General features: G+C 34.5%; 2 protein-coding genes across 2 annotated transcripts; both read left to right on the top strand.

Annotated features, from left to right (window-relative positions):
• Window positions 1–9,397: 9,397 nt before the first annotated feature.
• On the top strand, window positions 9,398–12,698 carry LOC128217909 (uncharacterized). The gene has a single exon (XM_052925364.1). The coding sequence runs from the start codon at window positions 9,631–9,633 to the stop codon at window positions 11,233–11,235; it is 1,605 nt and encodes a 534-aa protein (XP_052781324.1). The 5' UTR covers window positions 9,398–9,630; the 3' UTR covers window positions 11,236–12,698.
• Window positions 12,699–18,610: 5,912 nt separating this feature from the next.
• On the top strand, window positions 18,611–21,960 carry LOC128216373 (uncharacterized). The gene is made up of 2 exons (XM_052922933.1): window positions 18,611–20,065; window positions 21,412–21,960. Exons 1-2 carry the CDS (start codon window positions 18,611–18,613, stop codon window positions 21,958–21,960), a joined length of 2,004 nt encoding a protein of 667 aa, XP_052778893.1.
• The last annotated feature ends 4,971 nt before the right edge of the window (window positions 21,961–26,931 follow it).

Genomic DNA, 26,931 nt, shown 5'->3' with positions numbered 1-26,931 from the left:
TGATGCTTGTAAAACTTCCAAAACGTCGTATAAAACGAATAATCCTAATGGCTAATCTGGCATAGTGGGTGGGGTCCAGATGGATTTTTCAAGGATGGCTGAATTCACCGGAAATGCCAATCTGATGTGCTAGAAAAAGTGATCATTTAGACAATGTATTTAGTCATAGTATTCTCAAGGTAAAGATATGCCCAAACAGATTATATTCTTTTTTACATTAACATCAATTTCTTCCGTTGCAGGCTTTTAATTCTCACTAACATACGCAGTCTTCAGTAAAGTGCCCCCTTCTCCCACTCTTGACTTTGTTCAAATTAAATACTTTAATATTTCTGCCTCAGGCTGTTATCTTTATTATGTGCTGTCATCGCATAAGAACATCCTCATCCCTTATGCTAATATGAGTAGCACATGTATATTGAATAAAGGCCTATGATTATCTGAGAAGCACATGTATATGGTATGAACGCGTATGATAATCTGAGGAGTGCTGTATATTGGGTGAACGCTTATGATAATCTAAGTAGCACATGTATATTGTATAAACGCTAATGATTATCTGAGGAGTGCATGGATATTGTATAAAACGCTTATGATAATCTGACGAGTGCATGCATATTGTATAAACGCTAATGATTATCTGACGAGTGCATGGGTATTGTATAAAACGCTTATGATAATCTGATGAGTGCATGTATATTGTATGAACGCTTATGATAATCTGAGGAGTGCATATATATTGTATGAACGCTTATGAATATCAGAGGAGTGCATGCATATAGAATAAACCATCTTGATAATCTGAGGAGTGCATGCATATTATATGAACGCGTTTGATAATCTTATTAGCACATGTTTATTGTATGAACGCTAATGCTTATCTGAGAAGTGCATGTATACACTGAAAAAAAATCTTATTAGTCAGCCTAAAAAGATATACATTTGTTTGAAACTTCTTTTTTTTAAAAATCTGGTATTAAATGTATGAATTATCCTAAACCTATCGTATGCACAAATAAAATATTCAATATTTGACCAAATGCACTGGAGTGTAACGAATTAGCCGCGTTTCATTACGTCATTTCTTTACCAAATTTATTTTGAATCATACTGTGGTGTTCATTTTATGACATGCTCAAAGTCAGGCCTGTATTTCAGGTAGCCCGAACATTCAACAGGCAATTTAGGACAATTCAGCTCCTCTGGTCCAAATTTCAGCAAACCAGAAGTGTCACTGACCGCAGGCGGAATCCTAAATCTAGAGTTACCACACGCCGCCAGGATAGGTACATTATTTTGAGTCATTTGAGGCATCGTTTTCAACCTGCGACGTCGACAGCGAGGCAAACCTTGGGTTTACATGGTAGTAATGTTCGTAACCGCCTCCGCGAGGTCAGTATTATATCCAGACGACCAAGAAAAGGTATCGTATTACTGCAAAGGCATCGGCATGATCGTTTGGTGTTGGCGCGACGTCACCTACGATTCACGCAAGCTGATTGGTCCAATGTCCCTTTTGTTGACGAGAAGAGAGTAAAGTTGCAACAAGCTGACGACCTGGTGCGTGTCTACCGTCGCCGAGGGGAACGAAACCACGCGGAGTGTGTTCTTCAACAGGAACGATTCGGTGGTGACTCCGTTATGTTTTGCAGGCATTTCCATGCACACCTAAACGCCATTAGTCAGGGTACATGGTAATCTGAATGCACTTAGGTACCAAAATGACATACTTAGACCTGTTATCCTGCCACACATAGCCGCCAATCGATGTATGTTACTTGCCCAAGACAATGCGCCATGTCATGCTGCAAGAGCAACGCAGCAATTGCTAAGAAACAACAACGTCCGAGTAATGCAATGGCCAGCAAGGAGTCCGGACTTGAACCCCATAGAGCATGTTTAGGAAGCGCTCAAATGCTCCATAAGACAAGGGCTACAACCAGGTAATCTCGGACAACTTGAGCAGATGGCGGTGCATGCATGGACTGGGATTCTCCAGTGAGCTATCCAAAGATACATTCGCTCCATGAGGTCGAGCTGTCGGGCAGTGATTGCTGCAAATGGGGGTCATACGAAATATTAAATAAATTGTGACTTTCTAAACTGACAGTGGTATTAAATAAATTGGCACAGATCATTCACTTTTCAAATGGATTAAATAAAATGTTATGTACTTGTGTCAGACGAAGTGATCTTTGAATCGTGATAAAAAACTTGTCCACTATCGAATAATTTTTGAGTTATTGTCTTTAAACTCGTGTGACTAATTAGAAATGTTGCTCAGTGTATTGTATATATTTATGATTATCTGAGGAGCGCATGAATATTGTATAAACGCTTATGATTATCTGAGGAGTGCATGAATATTGTATCAACGCTTATGATTATCTGAGGAGTGCATGAATGTTGTATGACCGCTTATGATAATCTGAGGAATGCATGTATATTGTATAAACGCTTATGATAATATGAGGAGTACATGTATATTGTATGAACGCCTATGAGTATGTGAGGAGTGCATGTATATTGTAAACAGGCTGATCATAATCGGACTAGTGTATGTTTTATAGTGTATAAACTTAATGGATTAGCTGAAATATGTGTGAATGTTGTTTAAAAGCGTTTATGATGATATCACTAGAGTATGTATGTCGTATGCTACATAAATAGGAAAAAAAGGAAAAGTTATTGCAACAAAATACTTATGACGGAGCTAGTACATTAAGTGTGCATTTATATTTTTGTGAATATCGTTTTGATCCCGACACAGCTCATATTCAAACTACATTAAAACGTTTTATAACTTTATATTATTTTGACCGAATATGATACATGAACTCACTTGATTTAGATAGCATGAAAACAAGCGTTCTTAACATGATTGAAGACGATTTGTATGAAAACGTGTTTAAGAGCGTTAACAAGTTATTTCTAGTAACTTACAATTTTGATCAGACGAGGCCAAGTTTTTGATGTTATCAGCAATGCCTGAAACGTCGCTCATTAGCGACTTAAATATTAATACATGATTTATTGTAAATATTTGTTTGAAATCAAATGTTATTTATTTACTTTAGCAGTTTCATAAAGCCAATGTAATTTGGTTTGTTTATGTATCACAAGAACTTTCATTTCCACATAGTTTCGAAAAAGACATCTTAGGAATCCTGTGAAATTTGTCTTCCGGTTGTAATTTAGTTCTTTAATATTTGTTAAAAAAGGTAAAAAAGACAATAATTATTGAAATAAATGCTTGTTGTGATTCATCTAGTCCCCCGCCCTCTTGTAGAATTTGTGAGTTTATTATCTTCAAATGTTTAAAATCAAACACATCGAGAGCCATGCTTGATAAAGATAAAATTATATTGGTTATGTGACAAGTCTGTTCAATTTGAAGTAAATAACCTCAAGTTGAATTATTGATAATAACGAAAAAGGTGTATCCACCTGTACAGGTGTCTTATATATAAACGCTTATATCAATAAAACGGCGATTCATGTGATAAAGCACTACACTGAAGTAAAATATCATATCAATAGATAAGCTTGATGCGATTTTTAGAAAATATGCAATCCATTTTCTGAAAATGATTTTCATTTGGATCATTGCATACCATATCAATAATTAAAAAAGAAATATCGACAAAGGTCGTTCGTGGTATAATGTGCACACACGTTTAACTATGGATATATATATCCTTAAGTGTGAATTAACGTGATACGGGAATACTAGTCATTTGCTGAAAATAGGATGTTTGTTTTTATGCACGGGCATTACACAATACAATGTAAACGAAATATTCATTAGAATCGCAATAACTGTTAAATTGACGTTCACATGATGAAAAAGACCGACATAAGAGTTTAAGGTGAGGTGGACATTACGCATGGGCATTTCATTATAAGCAGGAAACGTGTTCGTAGTTATTGGAATCTTATGAAGTAATAATAATAGTTTAGAAGTTGAATTATAAAACGGATGAGGCGGTATAGAAAATAGGGATTGTGTGAAAAAGGCAAGATGGCGACGGCGGATGGCTCAAACGATATTTTGTTAAACAAAGACGGCCATTTATATTGTGAACCATGTTTAAATGATGGACATAGACAGAATGTTGAAGGTTTTTGTCTAGAGTGTAATGAATATATGTGTCAACCCTGTCTTGGTATGCACAGGAAACTACGTTTGTCGAAATCACATCATGTTAAACGAGGAGACGAAATACCAAGGGATAAGCCAAGCAAAGAAGTTCAATATTTCGCTGCAAATAACTGTAAATTCCATAAGAACAGGAAAATTACATCTTTCTGCCAATCACATCAGCAATTATGTTGTGACCAGTGCGTGATTCTGGGGCACAAAGTTTGCACTAATGTGAAACCTGTATGCGATTATTTTCAAGAGTTTATGGATAGCAAGGACTTTAAAACATCTTTTGAGAATCTTAAGAGTTTACAATCCGCCTACAGCGGGAAAATGAACGAAGCCAAAAGACATCTTGAGGATATTGACTTGTATTACCACAACGCCATGGATACGTTCAAAGCTGAACTTGATAAAATCAAGATACCAGATATAGAAAAGTTAAACGCTATCGTTGCTTCATATGAATGTGTACTTTCCCAGCTAGCTGCCTGGTTTGAAGACATAGACACATATACGAACAACAAACAGAGCAAGGAACTCGCAGTTCTGATGTTGGAAATAAAAAGAGAAGCAGACGCGATCAAAGACAATGTTCAAAGGTTATGTACCGACGACAGTATTGCCAGATATGCATTTGCTCAAGATAAAACATCACTGATTCGTGTACTCAAGGCCCCATTTCTTGTTCAATATATAAGTATCAAGCATAAAAGTGACACAAAAGAATGTCAAATCGCAGATATTGCACTGTTAAGAGAAAACTTAATCTTATTAACAGACTACAGCAATTTAAGTCTGAAGACAATTAACATAGAAACGCTCACTTTTGTTTCCTACGTGAAATTACAATCCGGACCATGGCAAATGTCAGTTACAGAGCAAGGTGAAGCTTACATTGCGCTGCGGAACCCATCAAAAATACTGCATTTGAGGTCGCCAGCAACAAACCTAACCACGTTCCGGGAGATAGACGTAGACGGTAAGTGTTACGCCGTAGAACATTTTAACACAACCATGAACGTTCAGTGTGCGTCTCCTGCCAAAACTATAGAAGTAGATGAAGATGGAAAACATGTCAGAGTTATTAACAACGACTTAAGTAAGGAAACCACTGAAAATGGAGAACATTTTGTCATTAATCCGCTCCGGTCAACACAAGATACAGCTACTGGTTCGATGTACGTATCATGTTATGACAAACATTCAATAACAGAAATAAGAAATGACGGCAATGTTAAGTTGCTTGTGAAGTCGGACAAGCTGAATCATCCACAGGGCCTATGTATGGACACTGATGGTTCAGTCCTCGTGTGTAGCTACAGTAGCAGGGACGTGTTTAGAGTGAAGAGGGATGGAGACATACAGAGTGTTTTGCCACAATCTCAAGACTTTAACGTTAGGGCAGTTGCTCTAGATAAACGTACAAAGCGGTTGTTTATCGCTGGGAATTTTGATAAACTCTGTGTGTTTCAAATATAAATTTCGCTAACCGTGTTACAATAAAATTTGTCTCCGGATGCTTTAAATCCGACATTGGGTTTATATTCGATAAAAATTTGACTTACCGTATAGTAAGTTATATGAAGGCTAATATATACATGGACATTTCAATTAGTGCGTTTGTTGTAACTTTACAGAACATTTCTATATAGCAGACTGCCTTTCTCTGGAATAGTTGTTGAAATATGAAACGCATGTTATAAATGACAAATGTAGTTAAGTGTTATTAATAATAATAATGCTTAGTGTTTTTAATTTAGTATGCGGTTTATTGATACACTGTATCATTACGCATATGTACTGTGGAGTTAAAAAATAAACGTTTGAGAGTGACCTATATTTTGAATAAACTGTCATCTGTGAACATTGCGATGCATATTACCGTACTCGGGCACTGTGCCATGGATAAAAAATAGTTAGAACGTAAATGGTAAACATTTACAAGCTAATAGTGATTCACTTAGGTATGTCTTAAACCACGACTTGTCTTTTTATTAATGCATTTGTATTAATGATCATTTTTGATTCCTCGTGGCCCCATCTAATTATGGTATCATGTAAAAGGGTTTCACTTACTGATAACTAATATCTTAAATGAAATACCGACAATACATTACAGATAAAGAAATGGCAGTTTGTACTTTTTTCGTAAGTGAATCGACCAATGTTTAAATCCAGCGTGTTTGCAATAATTATATGTCTGTACTTTATACTATATACTATGCTACACTATACTATGCTACACTATACTATGCTATTCTATGCTTTACTATGCTATGATATGATTTGCTATGCTATGCTATGCTTAACTATGCTATGCTATGTTATGTTATACTATACTAAATTTTATTATAATATACTATACTATACTATACTTAACTATACTTTATTATACTATAAAAAACTGTCCTATACACTATACTATGCTATGCTATGTTTTACTTTGCTATGATATGATTTGCTATGCTATGCTATGCTTAACTATGCTATGCTATGTTATACTATACTAAATTTTATTATAATATACTATACTATACTATACTTAACCATACTTTATTATACTATAAAAACTGTCCTACACTACACTACACTACACTACACTACACTACACTACACTACACTACACTACACTACACTACATTATACTATACTATACTACACTTCACTACACTACACTACACTACACTACACTGTCCTATACTTTACTATACTACACTACACTATACTATACTATACTATACTATACTATACTATACTATACTATACTATACTATACTATACTATACTATACTATACTATACTATACTATACTATACTATACTATACTATACTATACTATACTATACTATACTATACTATACTACACTACACTACACTACATTACACTACACTACACTACAATGTCATATACTACATTACACTACACTACATTACACTACACTACATTACACTACACTACACTACACCGTCCTATACTACACTACACTACACTACACTACACTACACTTCACTACACTACATTAGACTATACTATACTACACTATATTACACCATACTACACTACACTACACTACACTACACTGTCCTACACTGTCCTACACTGTCCTATACTATACTATACTATACTCTACTATACTATACTATACTATACTATACTATACTATACTATACTATACTATACTATACTATACTGTACTGTACTGTACTGTACTGTACTGTACTGTACTATACTATACTATACTATACTATACTATACTATACTATACTATACTATACTATACTATACTATACTATACTATACTATACTATACTACACTATACTATACTTTATATGCTTTATGTCAGCCTTGTTGCAGTCTACTTGTTAAATACAGTTAATAACATATTTACTCAGATTTGGTTTATATTATATGACGTGTGTATTCTGTCGCGTGAAAATAATATTTAGGTAAAGTGGGAAATTTATCAATTTTCTAATTAATTAAAAATATCATATATATAATACATTTACTCAAGATTCTTCTGTAATATGGGCCGTGTTGTACTTCTAACATCAATCTAAATACAGCACAGTTTGTTTATTCAGACCATTGTATCTTTGCTATTTGTCGAATATACAATCATGTGAACTTTATTTTAAATATCATAATTGCTCATTTGTGATAATAAATACCACTTGTTAAAATCACTTTCATTTTTTCCCCATATATTGTCCTGGGCTGATTTTCATAAAACATCTTGTGTCGTTTCCGAAATATAGTCATTTTCTTAGGTTAAGTATTTCACTGGTCAAATGATATAATAACCTAATAAAATCCGAAATACTATATTTTTGCTAATTTTATGTAAAACACATGAATTCATGAAACCATGACCATTTTAGGAAATCGACATAAGTGAAGAAATTACTTAAGATGTTTAATGAATACCAGATCAGTTTTTATTATCATACCCCTTATAAACTGGAAGAGTATAGAACTTCCCTTATTCACTCAAAGCTTGTGTTACACTTAACTTATAACTAAAATCATAAATACTTATATTTATAACGTATAACAGCACCTGGGATTTTTATAGCCCAAAGGGCAACATATGTGTATTTACCGATGTTCATGTATATCGACCGTTTGTGCGTGTATATCGACCGTTGTTTTTGTATATCGACCGTTTGTTCTTGTATATCGACCGTTTGTTCTTGTATATCGACCGTTGTTCTTGTATATCGACCGTTTGTTCTTGTATATCGACCGTTGTTTTTGTATATCGACCGTTTGTTCTTGTATATCGACCGTGTGTTCTTGTATATCGACCGTTTGTTCTTGTATATCGACCGTTTGTTCGTGTATATCGACCGTTTGTTCTTGTATATCGACCGTTTGTTCGTGTATATCGACCGTTCATCATGTATATCGACCGTTTGTTCTTGTATATCGACCGTTTGTTCTTGTATATCGACCGTTTGTTTGTGTATATCGACAGTTGTTCCTGTATATCGACCGTTCATCATGTATATCGACAGATGTTCATGTATATCGACTGTTGTACATTCATATCGACCGTTGTCAGTTATGGTCCGGCATCGTGTGTCTTGGGAACACTAGCAGTCACACTTTTTACCCTATCTTTATGTTACACAAATGTACTTTGCCAAAACATTATATTATCTGTCGTTTCGAATACAAACATTTTGGATAATTATGTTAAGTTATAGAAACACTTGTCTCACTCTAGGACCGAGCTCAACTGATTAAGTTAGTCATTTTAATACATTTATGGTATATCAGTGTTGCTTTGTGTAATATCTATTAGGTTTTGGCCTTGTACCTTTGAACAGGCATATTTCTTGAGGTTTCAGTGTAATTACGGTCGTAATGATTACAGACCGTGCTGTCATAATATAACAGAGCATGTGGACAAACACAGAAATCCATATTGAAAACAAAGACCAGTCTAGAGACACGTGGTCGTAACAAACACTTAAAGAGAGACACACAAGGTAATAAAAAACACACATGTGCAACAAACAATATTATGGATTCATGTTTTAATTTATGCTATTATTTGTATAGAGTATGAAATAAGTCTGCGGGTCACTGAATGTTTACTTCTATAAATAATCTCAATACAATTTTTACAAAAACTAAAATCCGTTTTCTGAAAATGAAATTCAACTTGGGTTATCAGTTGTTTACAATGAGATATCTTTTTAAGACCTTCACATTGCACACTGTGTTACTCATTGATATTTATCCTCATACCGCGAAACAAGATATGGCAATACATTCACACTGCTTGTAGTTGATATACGTTATAATTTTCCCAGGTGATCGTTTACTTAATGTATGAGGAGTTGATGAATTTCGACAGGAAACTTTTACAAAATCATTGGAATTTACAATGGTTTCAGAAATAAACGTTTGGAAAATTAACGCTAAAAACCAGGGCAAGACAGCATAGTCGATAAGTGCTGACTGGTAAACAAAATGGCGACGGCAGGTGAAACTGATGTTAGTTTGTCAAACACTAGCGGAGATTTTCAGTGTGAACCGTGTTCATCCGATGGACAGAGACGGAATGTTGAGGGTTTTTGCATGGAGTGCAATGAATATCTGTGTCAGTTTTGTCTGGATACACACCGGAAACTACGCATGTCGAAGACACATCATGTTAAAAGAGGGAAAGACATACCAGAAACAAAGCACAATCAACAAACTCCGAATCCTGCTGAAACCAATTGTCATTTCCATACTGACAAGAAAATAACTTATTTCTGTAAATCACACCAGCAGCTCTGTTGTGACCAGTGTGTGATTTTGGGGCACAAGGTTTGTACTGATGTAAAGTCTATTAGCGATTATTCTCAAGAGTTAATAGAAAGCAAAGAATTTATGACGGCTTTCGAGAAGCTTAAGAGCTTACAATCCGTATACACAACGAAAATCAAGGAAGTTAGAAAGAATCTTGAAAACGTTGATTTGTATTATCATAACTCGATGGAAACGTTCAAAGCTGAAGTTGACAAAATTAAGATGGCGGATATAGATAAGTTAAAGGCTATTGTCGCTTCGTACGAATGTATTCTTCGCCAGTTGGTTGCATGGTTTGACAATATTGACACCTATACAAACAACAAACAGAGCAAGGAACTCGCCGTGCTGGTGTTGGGGACAACAAAATATGTAAATGCGATCGAAGATAATGTCCAAAAGCTTTGCAAAGACGACAGTATTGTCAGATATGGCTTTGTACCAGATACAACATCACTGCTTTGTCTAATGAAGGCTCCTTTCCTCGTTAAGACTTTTTATGTCAAACATGAACGTGACGAAAACACATGTTGTATTGCAGACATTGTAGTGTTAAAAGAAAGCCTCATCTTAGTCACAGACTACAACAATTCAAGTCTAAAGATATTCAATTCTGATTCAACAACTCTTGTTTCCTACGTTAAACTGCAGTACCAGCCCTGGCAAATGTCAGTTACAGAAAAAGGTGAGATCTACGTGACACTATATGGTCAATCTAAAATCATCTATCTAAATTCGCCAGCAACAGACCTTTCCACATTCCGTGAGATAGACGTAGACGGCAAATGTTACGCCATAGAATGCTTCAACAAAACCCTGAAAGTTCAGTGTACGTCTCCTGCCAAAACTATAGAACTCAACGAAGATGGCAAACAAATCAGAGTGATCAACAATGACTTAAGTAAGGAAACCAACGAGAATGGAGAACAGTTTTTTTCAACTCCACAGTGGTCAACACAAGATCCAGCAACTGGTTCGATGTACGTATCATGTAATAGCAAGCATTCAATAACAGAAATCAAAAGTGACGGCGATGTTAAGTTACTTGTGAAGTCAAACACACTGAATTGTCCTTATGGCCTGTGCATGGATATTGATGGTTCAGTCATCGTGTGTAGCTACAATAGCAAGGACGTGTTTAGGGTGAGGAGTAATGGAGACATCACGAGCGTATTACCACAGCCTCTAGACTTTTACCTTCGCGCAGTGGCCCTTGATAATCGTGCAAAGAGGTTGTTTGTCGGTGGAGATTCTGATAAACTTCACGTGTTTCAAATCTAGATTTCGCTAACCATAGTACAGGTTTGTTTCCGGTTGCTGTAAAACCGACAGTGTCGTTTCTAAGCAAACCCCGCAATAGTGAGTTTTAATTCAACTCGATGAACAGGTTGACAGTTGACATTAATATAGTTAGGCTAATATATAAATTTTCAAAACAAGATTATGTTGATGTTACTTTATGGGATATATTTACAAAGCATACAACCTTTGAGGCTGGTGTACCAACATTACTCTGGAATAGTTGTAAAAATATGAAAAACATGTGATAAATGGCTAATTAAGTAAAGTGTATTGATTTATCCTTACATTGTATGTATCAATACGAACATGTAGTGTGGAGTTTAAAAATAAACGTTTGAGAGTGACCTACATCTTGAGTACACTGTCATCTATAAACATTACGATGCACATTACCGTACTAGGGTACTGTACCAATTGATATAACATTGTGTTAGATCGTAAACGATTAACATGTAAAAAGAGCAAGCTTAAAATGATTCACTTGAGTTTGTTTTTATCCATCACCGTAAAAGATGTATGTAAATGCATGTATAAGTATGTATAATTTAAGGTAATCGATGAACAAAATTAATAAGCTTGTCGTTTCAATAATTTTAAAAGTTTATTCCTAGTGACCCCATCTTATTATATTTACATTAACACTTCATTCCTTAACGATGGTTGTTGTTTATCAATTTCACATTATTTCTGTATAAAGTGCAATGGCATTTCCCATCGAAATCGCTTGCGTTTGTTCAATACTTCTGTCCTGTCATTGGGCGCAATAATACTAATGGATGGGGCATATTTACTACGGAACTATTTTTTTCAATGAAATCGTATCAAAATTATTGGCAACATGCAAAACTGTAATCTGCAGTAAAGCAGTTAAAACAAAATAAGCAACGATAATTTGATTGATTTTAATTTAAATGATTTCATGATGGATAGAACAGTTGAAGAGTATTAAATTACAATGATGACGACTTATTTCGGAATTTGGAATTGACATTTGGTAAAAATAAAGCATCTGACAAAACATGAAATCGAGAAAATAAAACAAAAACATATTGTAGTGCACCCAGCAACGTCCAGAAGAAAGAGCTCAGTTCAGCACTAAGTCTTTTCACGTCCTATGGCTTTCCTTCCGCGAAAGTTCACGTTACCCCAACCACCGCCACTGTCGTTTCCACAGAGACGTTTCATCGTCATTAATTTTTTACTTCCAAAGAAATGACAATGCACTTGCTGATTTGTTCAACACCGTATTCCAACATGATTCATACACCAACTGATTCTTCAAAGTAACGCTCAACAAGTAAATTGACTGGAATTTCTCTCCAATTTGAAAACTCGTGATTTAACCAACGGTAGTATCGCGTATCACGTGAGATATAATGAGAACTTTGTAGGTGGCGATATTTTTGTTGTTTTCTTGTTATGCTAATTTCTCATAACTATATTATATTTATAATATACTTGACCTTGATATAGAAAATAAACATATAAATAAGGAACTATTTTATCTGTGCATTCATTGTTGTATAAAATTAGGTTACGATAATGTAGATTTAAATAAATGTAAATATAAGTATTAAAATTCGACCTGTTGCATTTTATTGGGGTATGGTATGCAATGGCGCAGTTCAAAATGCTGGTGGATTCGGACTCCACCCATTTTGAACAGCCCCTTTGCATACCATACCCCAATAAAATGCAACATGTCGAATTTTAATCCTTAATTGGTATCATGTAAAAGGGTTTCACTTACTGATAACTAATATCTCAAATGAAATACCGACGATACATTACAATTAGAGAAATGGCAGTTTATATTTTTTTCGGAAGTGAATCGACCAACGATTAAATCCAGCGTGTTTGCAATAATTGTATGCGTGTACTATACTATACTATACTATACTATACTATACTATACTATACTATACTATACTATACTATACTATACTATACTATACTATACTATACTATACTATACTATACTATACTATACTATACTACACTATATTATACTATACTATACTATACTATACTATACTATACTATACTATACTATACTATACTATACTATACTATACTATACTATACTATACTATACTATACTATACTATACTATACTATACTACACTACACTACACTACACTACACTACACTATACTATACTATACTATACTATACTATACTATACTATACTATACTATACTATACTATACTATACTATACTATACTATACTTTACTATACTTTACTATACTATACCACACTACACAATACTACACTATACTACTACACTACACAATACTACACTACACTACACTACACTAAACTACAATTTACTTCACTACACTACACTACACTATTCTACACTACACTATACTACATTACACTATACTATACTATCCCATCCAAAACCATACCATACTATACCATACCATACCATACCATACCATACCATACCATACCATACCATACCATACCATACCATACTATACCATACCATACCATACCATACCATACTATACCATACCATACCATACCATACCATACCATACCATACCATACCATACCATACTATACCATACCATACCATACCATACCATACTATACCATACCATGCCATGCCATGCCATACCATACCATACCATACCATACCATACCATACCATACCATACCATACCATACCATACCATACCATACCATACCATACCATACCATACCATACCATACCATACCATACCATACCATACCATACCATACCATACCATACCATACCATACCATACCATACCATACCATACCATACCATACCATACCATACTATACTATACCATACCATACTATACCATACCATACCATACCATACCATACCATACCATACTACACTATACTATACTATACTATACTATACTATACTATACTATACTATACTATACTATACTATACTATACTATACTATACTATACTATACTATACTATACTATACTATACTATACTATGCTTTATATGCTTTATGTCAGCCTTGTTGCAGTCTACTTGTTAAAGACAGTTAATAACATATTTACTCAGATTTGGTTTATATTATATGACGTGTGTATTCTGTCGCGTGAAAATAATATTTAGGTAAAGTGGGAAATTTATCAATTTTCTAATTAATCAAAAATATCATATATATATAATATATTTACTCAACATTCTTCTGTAATACGGGCCGTGTTGTACTTCTAACATCAATCTAAATACAGTACAGTTTGTTTATTCAGACCATTGTATCTTTGCTACTTTTTTTCCCCATATATTGTCCTGGGCTGATTTTCATAAAACATCTTGTGTCGTTTCCGAAATATAGTCATTTTCTTAGGTTAAGTATTTCACTGGTCAAATGATATAATATTATCAAAGCTTGTGTTACACTTTACTTATAACTAAAATCATAAATACTTAGTATAACAGCACCTGGGATTTTTATGTCCCACAGGATCACATATAGATATCTGATCGTTTGTCTGTCTATCCGTCCGTCCCAACGGTTTCCGATTCGTATCTGAAGAACGCGTAGACCCAGAGTTTTTTAGGCAGGTTTGTCATGACCATCAGTTAAAGCCTTTTGGTTTTGAGGGCAGTTGATCAAAGGTCAATGTCGAAGTCACCTTAAGTTTACCTCCACCTGGTAAAAGGGTTCCGATCAATATATGAAGAACACTATGGATTAAACTTCGTACGCGGGTTGGTCATATCCAGCAGATGAGATCTATTGCATAGGTCAAAGGTCAAGGTCGTTGTGACCGTAAGCTGTATATACGCAATTTCCTATCAATAATTGAAAACGCTTAGGCATAGAGACCTCGGACTTGGTAGGACCCCTTAAACATGACTAGCACCCTAACTATTTTGACGCAGGTTGGTCAAGAGTTAAGGTCGAGGTGACATTAGCTAAAAGTCCGAATTCGTTCAATAACTAAAGAGTGCTTGTATCCAGGTACCTCAAATTTGGTATGCTAGTGAACTACATATGCGTCCTTTCAGTCATGTTTAAAAACATTCGCGGCGTCTTTTTTTGCTTTAGATGCACTTTCACTCACAAATAAGATTTACAACAATAAATAATATTGTTTAAATATTCCAAAAATGATGCATAAATGTCGAAAGCAATGGTTCTTATGAAGGATATCGAGTTTGTTTGAAAGAAATGAGCATAAAACACAGTAGTTCTACCTTATGAGGCTATAGTAGATCGCAATAAATATTTTAGCATTCACCAATCATTTAATATATTTGCGCTTTTTCAATTAAATACACGGTAACGATCTTGTTATCATAATTAATATTTTTCATTAATGCATTACTTAGTAAGAAGTTAAAGGTTTATCAGTCAAAATTGATGTTTGGTATACATGTGTATGTAATGATTTTGGATAAGAGTGTCAATTTTGCATCAAAATTAGTCTTGTTAATATAGAAGCTTCTCTAGTATTTTCTTATAAAAATTAATAAGGATTCGTTTAGAGCGCTTTTTAGAAAACAACAGGACAAATAGTACTAGAGTATCGCGTATTCGACACCTATATTGCTATAATCCAGTGCAAGCAATACTTTTATATCATATAAGCAATGATCAATAATTTGATACGATTAATACTACTATTGATGGCGAGCGTGAGAAGCCAGTGGTTAAACTGTAGAATATTATCGAAGGCCCGGCGTATCACACTCTAACATGTATCGCTAGGCATTTTGATCGTTTTTATGCACTTCAGGCCCAGTCAAGTCGTGTGCGGATCGTCTTATTATTTTTTTTTATAATAACTGCGCCAAAGTATCGGGAAATAAAAACAATGTCAATGACACGTGTATTTTTATATGTGTTTATGCTGTCAACCTGTGCAGGTATACGTTCAAAATTCAACATTATTTTGAGGAATATTCGCTTTTTCAACATAATCATATTTAACTTTTTATATTGATTTAATGTGACTAGCTGCGGTTTGTACATTTGACGTTGGTTGAAGAAGAGTCGGAGAAACTTCCCATTAGCAAAACAATAAAGGGTAACATGTGTTACAGGCATTCGGCTGTTGGGTTGGGCCACAAGTTAAAACAGCGTTAGAAAATGGCCCTCCCCACAGTGTGTCAGACTATCGTTTAGATTGAAAAGTTATGACAAGATCAATTTACATGTGCATAAATAAATAGCATATCATGATAATAATCAGTTTTAGGTTTTGAATTAGTAAGAAATTGACTTAAAGATAAGTTAACGGAAGAGAGAGAGGGAGATAGAGAGAGAGAGAGAGAGGAGAAAGATAGAATAAGAAAAGATACATGTTAACGAATCTTTTGTCGCCAAGTCCCCGTGGCTAGTACTACAAGTATAATGACTGGCAGGCTACTGAACTCCATTTATTTTAAATCTTTTAGTAGCAACAATATATGTTTGCACTTTTTGGAAAATGTATGTATTCTGTTCGTCATTTAGACTACTGTAGCCGTGTAGTAATTTATTAATACTCAGTGGGTGATATTGCCTAGTTTGAAGGAGATAATTGCCACTACATTTGAAAAGAAAGTGTTCAGCATCTTCAATTTCTGTACCACAGACACAGTTAGGGGAAATTGCGATATGATTATTGTAATGATCGGAATTTAAGCTACTGCAATTATTACGCATTCGGGCATGATGAACTGAGGCGGATCTGTCACCTTCTAAATAAAATGGGGAACTTTGGGAACAGAATATATATATTTCATTTTACCTTTATACGCGGGCAATGCTACTGCTTTTTTAACGGATGCGTCAAGATCGTTCCAAATTCTCAGTGCGGATGGAAGTATAGACTGTGCATAAATTTGAGTTCTTCTAGGTAACGTTTGAAAATTTTCTGTGTTCCGTAAATTGTACGCGTTGTTACTAAATGTTTGCACGCTTGGAGGAAAAAAATTGTTCGAGGTGAGATGGTAACATGTTGTGTTTGTGTTTATATACTCATGTCAGCTTTTGGATTGTTCTTCTATTCGTTAGTGACACCCAGCTAATTTCTTTGTGTAGATTGCTTAATGATACGGATCGTGTGAGATCGGTAACTATTCGAGCAGCTTCGTATTAAATTGTGTCTAGCGTTTCTTTTTAATATTGAGCATAATTATCCCAACGTAATGATCCGTATTCTACATGCAGACGAAGATTAACTGATCTTGTAGTAAACAATGAGCCCAAACAAAGACAATAATTTTGACAAAATGTCTACTACAAGGATTACGCACACAATAAATTTTAAATAATGATAATGAAAATATTTTTTTTTAAATAATACTAATCTAATAATATACGTTTTCACCCCGACATTACCCATAAACAAACTTCATTTAAAGTCAAGTTTCACCAATTTTTTAAACTATGTCTTTTTTAACTATACAAGACTAATAATCAAGACCTAGATATCACAAAAGGAAACATTTTAACAGAAGTGGAGACATTTAATTTGAAAAGACGGTCTTAAATAATGCCAACATAATGCCATGTTCTAATATCTTTCCATTTTGATCAGAAAATGTAAGTAATCGACATTTAACGGACCCTTTTAACATTTCAACAATGCCTTTAACGTTGAGACGTACGGAGCAACATTTATTTCTATACAATATTTGTTTAACTTTGTTTTGAAACCCCTGGCTAACATGCGTGTTTAAAAGATGATGTTAGTATTTATAGCTTGCCTTTGTTTTCAAGTGTTCTATTTTATTTACATTCGGGGTTACATAAAACTATGTGTAAAAAAAACCATGTTTGTCATATATTTTGGAAACAATATTAATGCAAAAAGCCACACTACCAAGCAAAGCTACAAACTTAAGCAGAAACCTAGTTTTGGTCGTTTTTGAGTCGATGAATATTTGTTTGAAATTTAACAAATGTGTTTTTGGATTTCTTCTCATATTTCCAAACAAATCGTGCAACATGCTTGACTTGATCACTAACTTATCACGGCGTAAAAAGCGTATCGGCCTACTTATATACAACTTTCTACTATACATAAACGCTTAAATCAATGAAACGGTGGTACATGTGATACAGCACTGGATTGAGGTCATGTTTATCTCTACATAAACTCGATACGAGTTACGAAAATATGAACTACATTTTCTGAAAATGATCGTCAATTGGATCGCTTTATACCATATCAGTTGTTTCCCTGACACGGGAATATTACATGATATTATGTATTAACTTCCTAAAAGAAGATGTTTGACTCTATTCATGAGCAAAATTATTGGACTATAAATTGTGACTAGCAACACAAATATGACATTGACGTTCGCAAAATTAAACAGGCAAACTTAAGAGTTTAAAATTGAAAATAAAATATGGCGACGGCGGACAGCTCAGGTGACATTTTGTCACAAAAGGACGATGAGCTATGTTGTGAACCATGTTTAAATGATGGACAGAGTCGGAATGTTGAAGGTTTTTGCATGGAGTGCAATGAATATCTGTGTCATTTATGTCTGGATGTGCACAGGAAACTGCGTATGTTAAAAACCCATCATGTTAAAAGAGGAGAAGATATACCAGTACAGAAGCCAAACCAATATCCTGAAGAAATCAGCTGTAGTTTTCATACTGACGAGAAAATAACATCTTACTGTCAGTCACACCAGCAACTATGTTGTGACCAGTGTGTGATTCTTGGGCATAAAGTTTGCATTGGTTTGAAACATATAGGCGACTTTTTTAAAGAGTTTTCGGAAAGCAAAGACTTTCAAACGGACTTTGAGAACCTAAAGAGTTTACAATCCACCTACACCGGGAAAATGAACGAAGCCAAAAGAAGTCTTGAAGAGGTTGACCTTTATTACAACAACACAATGGAGACGTTTAAAGCTGAACTTGACAAAATCAAGATAGCAGACATAGAGAAGTTAAGGGCTATTGTCACTTCATACGAATGTGTTCTTTGTCAGCTGACTGCCTGGTTACAAGAGATCGACACATGTTCGAAAAACAAACAGAACAGAGAACTCGCCATCCATATGTTGAGAATAAAAAGAGAAGCAGCTGCGATTAAAGACAATGTTCAAATGTTATGTACTGACGACAGTATTGTCAGATATGGCTTTACAACAGATAAAACATCACTGCTTCGTCTAGTCAAGGCACCATATCTTGTTAAGGCAATAGATATTAAGCATAAAAGTGACGAAAAGACATGTACGATTGCAGACATTGCACTGTTAAGAGAAAACCTCATCTTTATAACAGACAACAACAATTCAAGTCTTAAGCTATTTGATACCGATTTGGATACTCTTGTTTCCTACGTAAAACTACCGTACGAACCCTGGCAAATATCAGTTACAGGGAAAGGTGAAGCTTATGTGGCACTTTATGGCCTACCTAAAATACTCCACTTTAAGTTGCCAGCAACAGATCTCACTACGTTCAGTGTGATTAACCTAGACGCCAAGTTTTACGCCGTAGAATGTTTCATAAAAACCCTGAAGGTACCGTGTTTGTCTCCGGCAAGAATCATTGAAGTAGATGGAAATGGAAAGCTTGTCGGAGTTGTTAACAGCGATTTAAGCAAAGAAGCAACCGAGAAGGGAGAACAATTTGTCATCAACCCGTGCTGGTCAACACAGGATCCAGCTAATGGTTCGATGTACCTTTCATGTGATAGAAAAAATTCAATAACAGAAATAACAACAGACGGCAAGGTAAAGCTCATTGTGAAGTCAGACAAGCTGGATTCCCCCCAAGGCTTTTGCATGGATACTGATGGTTCTTTCCTTGTATGTAGTATAAATGGGGATGTGTTCAGGGTAAAACAGAACGGACGCATTCAAGGTGTTTTACCAAAGCCTCTTGACTTTAGTACTCGTGCAGTTGCACTTGATAAACGAAAAAAGATTTTGTATGTCGGTGGAGAGTCTGATAAAATGTGTGTTTTTCAAATATAATTTTCTCTAACCATAAAAATCACAGTATGTCTCATTGAGCTGAATCACATAGGGTTACATTTAACCATGCCCGACAAAACGTGTTTTATTTGGGTTGAATCTTTTAGAAGCATGTTTGATTTTTAGCACGATCTATATAACATACCTGTTATTCATGTAATATACAACAGTATATTAAGGCAATAAAAATGTATCATTGATTACATAAGGAGTGTAAACGTTTGACAGTGCCCTGTGTGTCACAGATGGGAATCACAGATCTTAGAAGAATCATTTCAAAAACATGCTGGTTGGTTGTTCAGAAATCTCGGATATGATTTGTTTTACAAAAGATAAGGATGCAAATAATATTTAGCAGTGTTTGAACAGTGTAATAAAATTGATATTAGTTACCGTTTTGACATTTTGACTATTTTGCAATGCAAATCAAACATTAGCGCGCAAACGGCTGGGATAAAATATTAATGAAGTAATTTCTGGAACTGCGTGCTGTCATTCAGTTTCTTTTTTTCCTAAACAATTCAAAAATAATAAATCACGTTGATTAAATGTGCTTTACACATAAATAGATTAAAGATAGTGAATGTGTAAGTGATATAATATTTGTGTTTCATCTCTTAAACACCAAAGTTCGTATTGTGACTCACGTCTGCGCAACTTGTGAAAGAATCGAACCATTATTCCCTATATTATGACACCAGGTGCTTGTTTCACGAACAAACAAAGACCACAAAACAATTATCCGCATATAAGCCTAAAGTAAAAAAAATAACAAAACTAATCATACATTGTGCTCTTGGTCAGCTTGTTTCCTGGTATGAAAGTATCGAAACGTATAAAAACAACAAACAGGAAAATGAACTCGCCATTCTGGTGTTGAGGTCAAAAAGAGACGTTGATGCGATAGAAGACAATGTTCAAAAGCTTTGCAAAGACGCCTGTTTTGTACGATATGGTTTTATTCCACATAGAACATCACTGTTTCGTCTAGTCAAAATACATGTTTACTCGTAGACATCGCATTATTAAGAGAAAACCTAATCTCAGTAGCGGACTCCAACAATTCAAGTCTGAAGGTATTCAATACTAGCACATCTACTCTTGTTTCAAAAGTCAAATTACAATATAAGCCATGGCAGATTTCAGTTACCGAGCACGGTTAAGCATACATGGCAATTCATAGCCAACCTAAAATACTCCACCTGAAGTCTCCCGCGACAGACCTTACCATGTTTCGGGAGATTGAAGTAGACGGTAAATGTTACACCGTAGAATGTTTCAACAAAACCCTGAAAGTTCAATGTATGTCTCCAATCAAAACTATTGAAGTAGATGGAGATGGAAAACAAGTCAGAGTTATCAACAACGACTTAAGAAAGGAAACTACAGGGAACGGAGTACAGTTTATTTTAACTCCACAGTGGTCAACACAAGATCCAGCAAATGGTTCGATGTACATATCATGTAATAGCAAACAATCAATAACAGAAATTAAAAGTAACGACAATGTTGTTACGTTACTTGTGAAATCAGACAAGCTGAATTGTCCTCATGACATGTGCATGGATATTGATGGTTCTATCCTCGTATGCAGCTACTATAGCAAGGATGTGTTTAGGATGAAGAAGAATGAAGACATCCAGAGTGTGATACAAAAACCGTTAGACTTTAACCCTCAGGCAGTGGCTCTTGATAAACCGACAAAGAAACTGTACGTTGGAGGACAATCTGATAAAATTCATGTGTTTCAAATCTAAATTTAATTAACCATGTTACAACGAGTTTGTCTCCGGATGCTGTAAATCCGACAGTGTAGTTTCAAAGCAAAAACCGCAGTAGTGAGTTTCAATTGGATGCAATGTTAAGTGACAGTTTACTTAATTATATTTACGCTAATTTATACATGACTATTTGAATTAGTGCGTTTGTTGTTACATCATAGGACCTTTCTATATAGTAGACTGCCTTTGAGAAAATACCCGAGAACAGTTGTTGAAATATGAAATTCATCTTATAAATGACAAATGTAGTAAATTGTTATTTATTTAGCATACGATGTATTGTTAATTTGCTTGTTTCATGACGTACATGTGGTGTGGAGTTTCAAAAGTACATGTTTAAAAGTGACCTTCATCTTGAACTCACTTTTATCATGTACCAATTATTTTTACGTTGTTGGATCGTAAATAGTTACCAATCAAAACATTGTCAGTCTACATGCTTAAAGTGATTCACTGCAAAATGTCATACATATAATGCAAAATAAAATTATATAAGCATTATATAGATATTTTGTTAATACGAAACATTCTCACTTTGATAACTGATGAATCACACGTTTGGTGTCTAAAAAACCCATCGGGTGGTGTGCAGCCTTTATTATTATGTTGTAATTAATTAATAAATTTGAACTGCACATGTCACAATATTAAACAACGTACTTACTTCCTTATTTACATTCTCGCATGGGGTCACCTTGAATCAACGTTTTGCATTTTACATCGGGTACCTTAATGCATTAAACATTAGTGAAACCCATTTATGCATGTATATATACAAATGTGTTTAATTGATTACCTGTTGACACTCACAACGGATACATTTACTTTGTACACATATCCCATTTTTACAAATACAATATTTTTAAACAATTGGAGAATACATAATTTAACGAAGAAACCATCAATGTCTTCCAAACATTTATTCAAATAAAGATATGCATATGTTTACAATAAGACTGACTCATTCTAATTGAAACGTTCTTTGAACCTTTTCCGAATGGTGTTTTGTTTGCTAATTTCAACCAAAAGTAAAATCCTAGCGATTGCATTGACTGGTAACCTGGGACCCACGGTCCGAGTACGTTTGTGAAGGTACCCAAGTAAAATTTTGTATACGGTACCCGATCATTACACCAAACCACTTCATTGCGCTTTACGTCAGTTTGTTTGCCTGCTGTTAGTTGAAGTGAATAAATAAGTTTCTTTTCCATGTGCTTTTAATTGATGATATTCCCCTTTGTGCTCGATATAACATAAGCCAACAAAACATTTCTTCTTTTAAAACGACAAAAGATTAAACCTTTAAACTGTACTTGTTTTGTAAGAAGTCAAGCTTACTATTATATGTCGTTTTAGTTTTGTGGCGTAAAATATATATATTCAGATACTCAAGGGTAACTTACAATCGGACACCCGGGTCCTAATTGTCTAACTCTTCTTACCCCGCTAGCAATAAAAGCTTTAAAATGAACATATATTTGTAATTATGTAGCATTCAGTAATAGGAAAATGTATTTCCCGAAAAGTATTATAGAAGTAATAAAGGAAAAGACCACACGGAGCAGACACCATCAATGGTCCCTTTGTTCATTCGAACACGAGAAATTTCTCAACGGTCAATAGAGCCAACGGTATGGACTGCTGATATATAACCACAGCTGTGATAATCTGATACGGGAATACTTGTTATCATCTTGCTAACGTAGATGTTTAACTGAACACAGTCATGAGCATTTCAGAATATTTAAACGGAGGTTCGTATTGAATTCAATCTACAACGGAATAGCAATGCAAGTATAGACGTGACGTTCACACGATGAAACAATCCCACGTAATATTTTAGGTATTTAGTAAAAAAACTAGCGATATCTGGCGGCTCAGATTGTATTATTTTAACAACTGGTTGCGACTGACATTGTGAGCTATGCTTAAGTGATTGACTGACACGTACTGTTGAAGGTTAAGGATCGAATGCGATGAATATCTGTTTCAGTCATGTTTGGATACACACAGGATACTACATGTTTCAAAAAACCACCATCTCAAAAGATAAGAAGATTTCACAAGAAAAAAAACAAATACACAAGCTCAATACCCCGCTGAAATCAATTGTTAATTTCATACAGACAAGAAAATAACATATTTTTGTAAATCACACCAGTAACTGTGTTGTGATCAGTGTGTCATTTAAGGACACGGTAACATTTGCACTCATGTAAAATCCATAGGCGATTATTGTGAAGAGTTAATAAAAATGCTTTGGGGAAACTGAAGAGAACATAATATACATTCACAGCGGAAAGTAAAGAAGCCAAAATTGATCTTGAGGCAACTGATTTGTATAACCACAACGCAATTGAGACATTCAAAGCTGACGTTGACACTATCAAGAAAGCAGATATAGAAAAGTTGAAGGCTATTGTCGCTTCGTATAAATGTTTTCTAAGCCCGGTGACTGCCTGTATTAAAGACATAGACACATATTCAAACAGCAAGCAGAGCAAACAACTCGTCTATCTGATGTTTCGGGACGATAAGAAAAATAGATGCGATTGACGACAATGTTCAGCGGCTATGTAGCAACGACAATTTTGTCCGAAATGGCTTTATACAAGATAAAACATGGCATCATTAATTGTTCAAATATGAAAGTGACAAACATACATGTCAAATTACAGACATTGCACCGTTTAGAGAATACCTTATCTTAGTAACACACAAAGAAAACTTAAGTCTTAAGATATTCAATTATGATTTGGCTACTATTGCTTCAACTGTGAAACTTCGTTAAAAGCTCTTGCAAACATCAGTTACAAAGTAAGGAGAAGCTTACGTTGCATTTTATGACCAATTTAAATTAGTCAACTTGCAGTTGCAGGCAATATCATATGCAATATTTCGCGGAATTAACGTAGTTGGCAAAATTACGGCCGTAGAATATTTCAACAAAACCCTTAAGACTCCATGTCTGTCTTCTGTCAGTATAGTTGACGAATATGGAAATGAAAAACAAATCAGAGTCATCAAAACGAGGAATTTTGATTTTTTGTTTATATTATGTTCATTATTACACATATATTATGATCTTTGTCATCTTTACTGAATAAAACTATTGTATAAAATTAACAACCTATAAATCGAATCTAAATAGATAATAGCAATTGGTACGATCAGAGAAAAGTAGGTATAACACATCAAAGCCCGAAGAATTTCAAGTCATTTTTTCTTATTTTTAAGAGTTAAAAACTTTCAAAGAATTGTTTTGATAATCACGACCAACTATTATTTATTTTTAATACAATTTTGAAGTATGCTTTGACTCAAAGAAATAAGAAACTTTAAGTGGAAATGCTTTAACGTTTTCAAGAAATATGGTATTTTGTTTTAAACCATACAAACCAAACCAAATCCAGCTTCTGTATAAAACAATTGACCAATCGAACGTTTATAGCCAGTTATAGAACTGCATGTCCTATGATATTTCAAAATCAACGCATTCTAGGACTTAATATTGACATTGACCTCAGTAGTTACTATATTTTATAACGTGAAGTGCTAGAAAGTTCTTGCACTGTTCTATGAGATCAAAATTCAAGAACTGTCATCGAATTTTAAGTTCTGGCAGGGGACGGTTTTAAGGTGATTCGGTGTAATTTGGGTAAAAGGGTGTTGTTTCGCCTTTCCAAGTAAAGCTTGTTAAAAAAACTAAAGTATATTTGTATCCTTAATATCTATTTATTTTATTTTTGATATAAGAGAAAAATAAAAATACATACAACAATTGAATATAAACATTGTTAACGGTGAATAAAAACTGACTTGGTCCTAGTGTTCATAGCAGCATACTGGGAGAACCACTGCGCAGGAACGTCTGTGTTAAACATAATATCGACTGTGTAACGTTTAGAGAATATTCAGACTGTTTTTAAAAGACTATATGTTGAAACAAACTGTCTCAGCTACAACACTACGCAATTTTCGTATTATCTTGTTGATAAATTTGTCTGCAGACATGCACCTTTAAAGCGGTAAACGGAAATAACCCCCGACCAAACACTCTCCTTCTTAGGCTTCGGGGGGTTGGTCTTGACCTATACTTGTATGCCTCTTGTGCACTGCTGTTAAGTCTAATGGTATCATTATGTTCGTTTATTAAATAACCATTGAACAATTATTTTACTGATATATTAAATAGTGTAATCCTTTTAATGGTATACCAAATGTTTAGTTTCTGTATACAATTTGGCGTTGGAATGGAACGTGTTTCACAATGTATTACGTAATGAATACGACCCACAAATAAGCTTAGTAATACTTGGATAGCTCCATTAACCGTATACATGATGCCTCATAACCACATATAATTTCGGTATTGTTTGAAATTATTCAATGGCTGATCTCTAATATGTACGCACATTGAACATACATTTATAGCAATGTGTTATTTATGTATTTCAACTTAAATTTGTGTAAAATGACGGCCACAATATCTTGTTTGGTATGCTATGATAGTTTACCAGTTTTTTTTTAGTTGTATTGTTTTGCACACAGTACCCTTTGAAATGATACCAGAATAATAAGTGTCTAACGGACATCTATAATTCATTTATTTGTGTATCGGCTTCGGTAAGTGGTTATTCAGAAGTAAGGACTTGTACTGCTGTTTGAATGGTAATTATTGTAACTTTTGCACGATAATTTAGGCTAAAGGTTGTCCCAATGGTTAAAACAGAGACGCTTGATATGACACTGTACCTGCTTGGCTGAATTTTAACGTACCCTTTCTTACAGTTACAGTTTGATAACAGATGTGATGATGTTGTTCATGATAGGGGATGGTGATGAAAATTGATAGATGATGTACAGGGTTTAATGGTTTATTGGATTTATTGATTGATTTATCAATTACTATGTATTTCTAAATTAATTTAATCATATTGTTATTGC

Source organism: Mya arenaria, chromosome 14 (genome assembly GCF_026914265.1).
Source record: "Mya arenaria isolate MELC-2E11 chromosome 14, ASM2691426v1".
In the NCBI taxonomy this organism is placed as follows: domain Eukaryota; kingdom Metazoa; phylum Mollusca; class Bivalvia; order Myida; family Myidae; genus Mya; species Mya arenaria.
Note: the sequence above shows the minus strand (reverse complement) of the source record. Positions and strands in the feature narration are given on the sequence as shown.

What these genes read in the sequence shown, in the direction of transcription:
- LOC128217909 (XM_052925364.1), top strand. Translation starts at nt 9,631, where the DNA reads ATGGCGACGGCAGGTGAAACTGATGTTAGTTTGTCAAACACTAGCGGA.
- LOC128216373 (XM_052922933.1), top strand. Translation starts at nt 18,611, where the DNA reads ATGGCGACGGCGGACAGCTCAGGTGACATTTTGTCACAAAAGGACGAT. An exon ending in TAAATGGGGATGTGTTCAGG is followed by an intron (nt 20,066 to 21,411) that starts GTAAAACAGAAC and finishes CTCCACCTGAAG; the next exon opens with TCTCCCGCGACAGACCTTAC.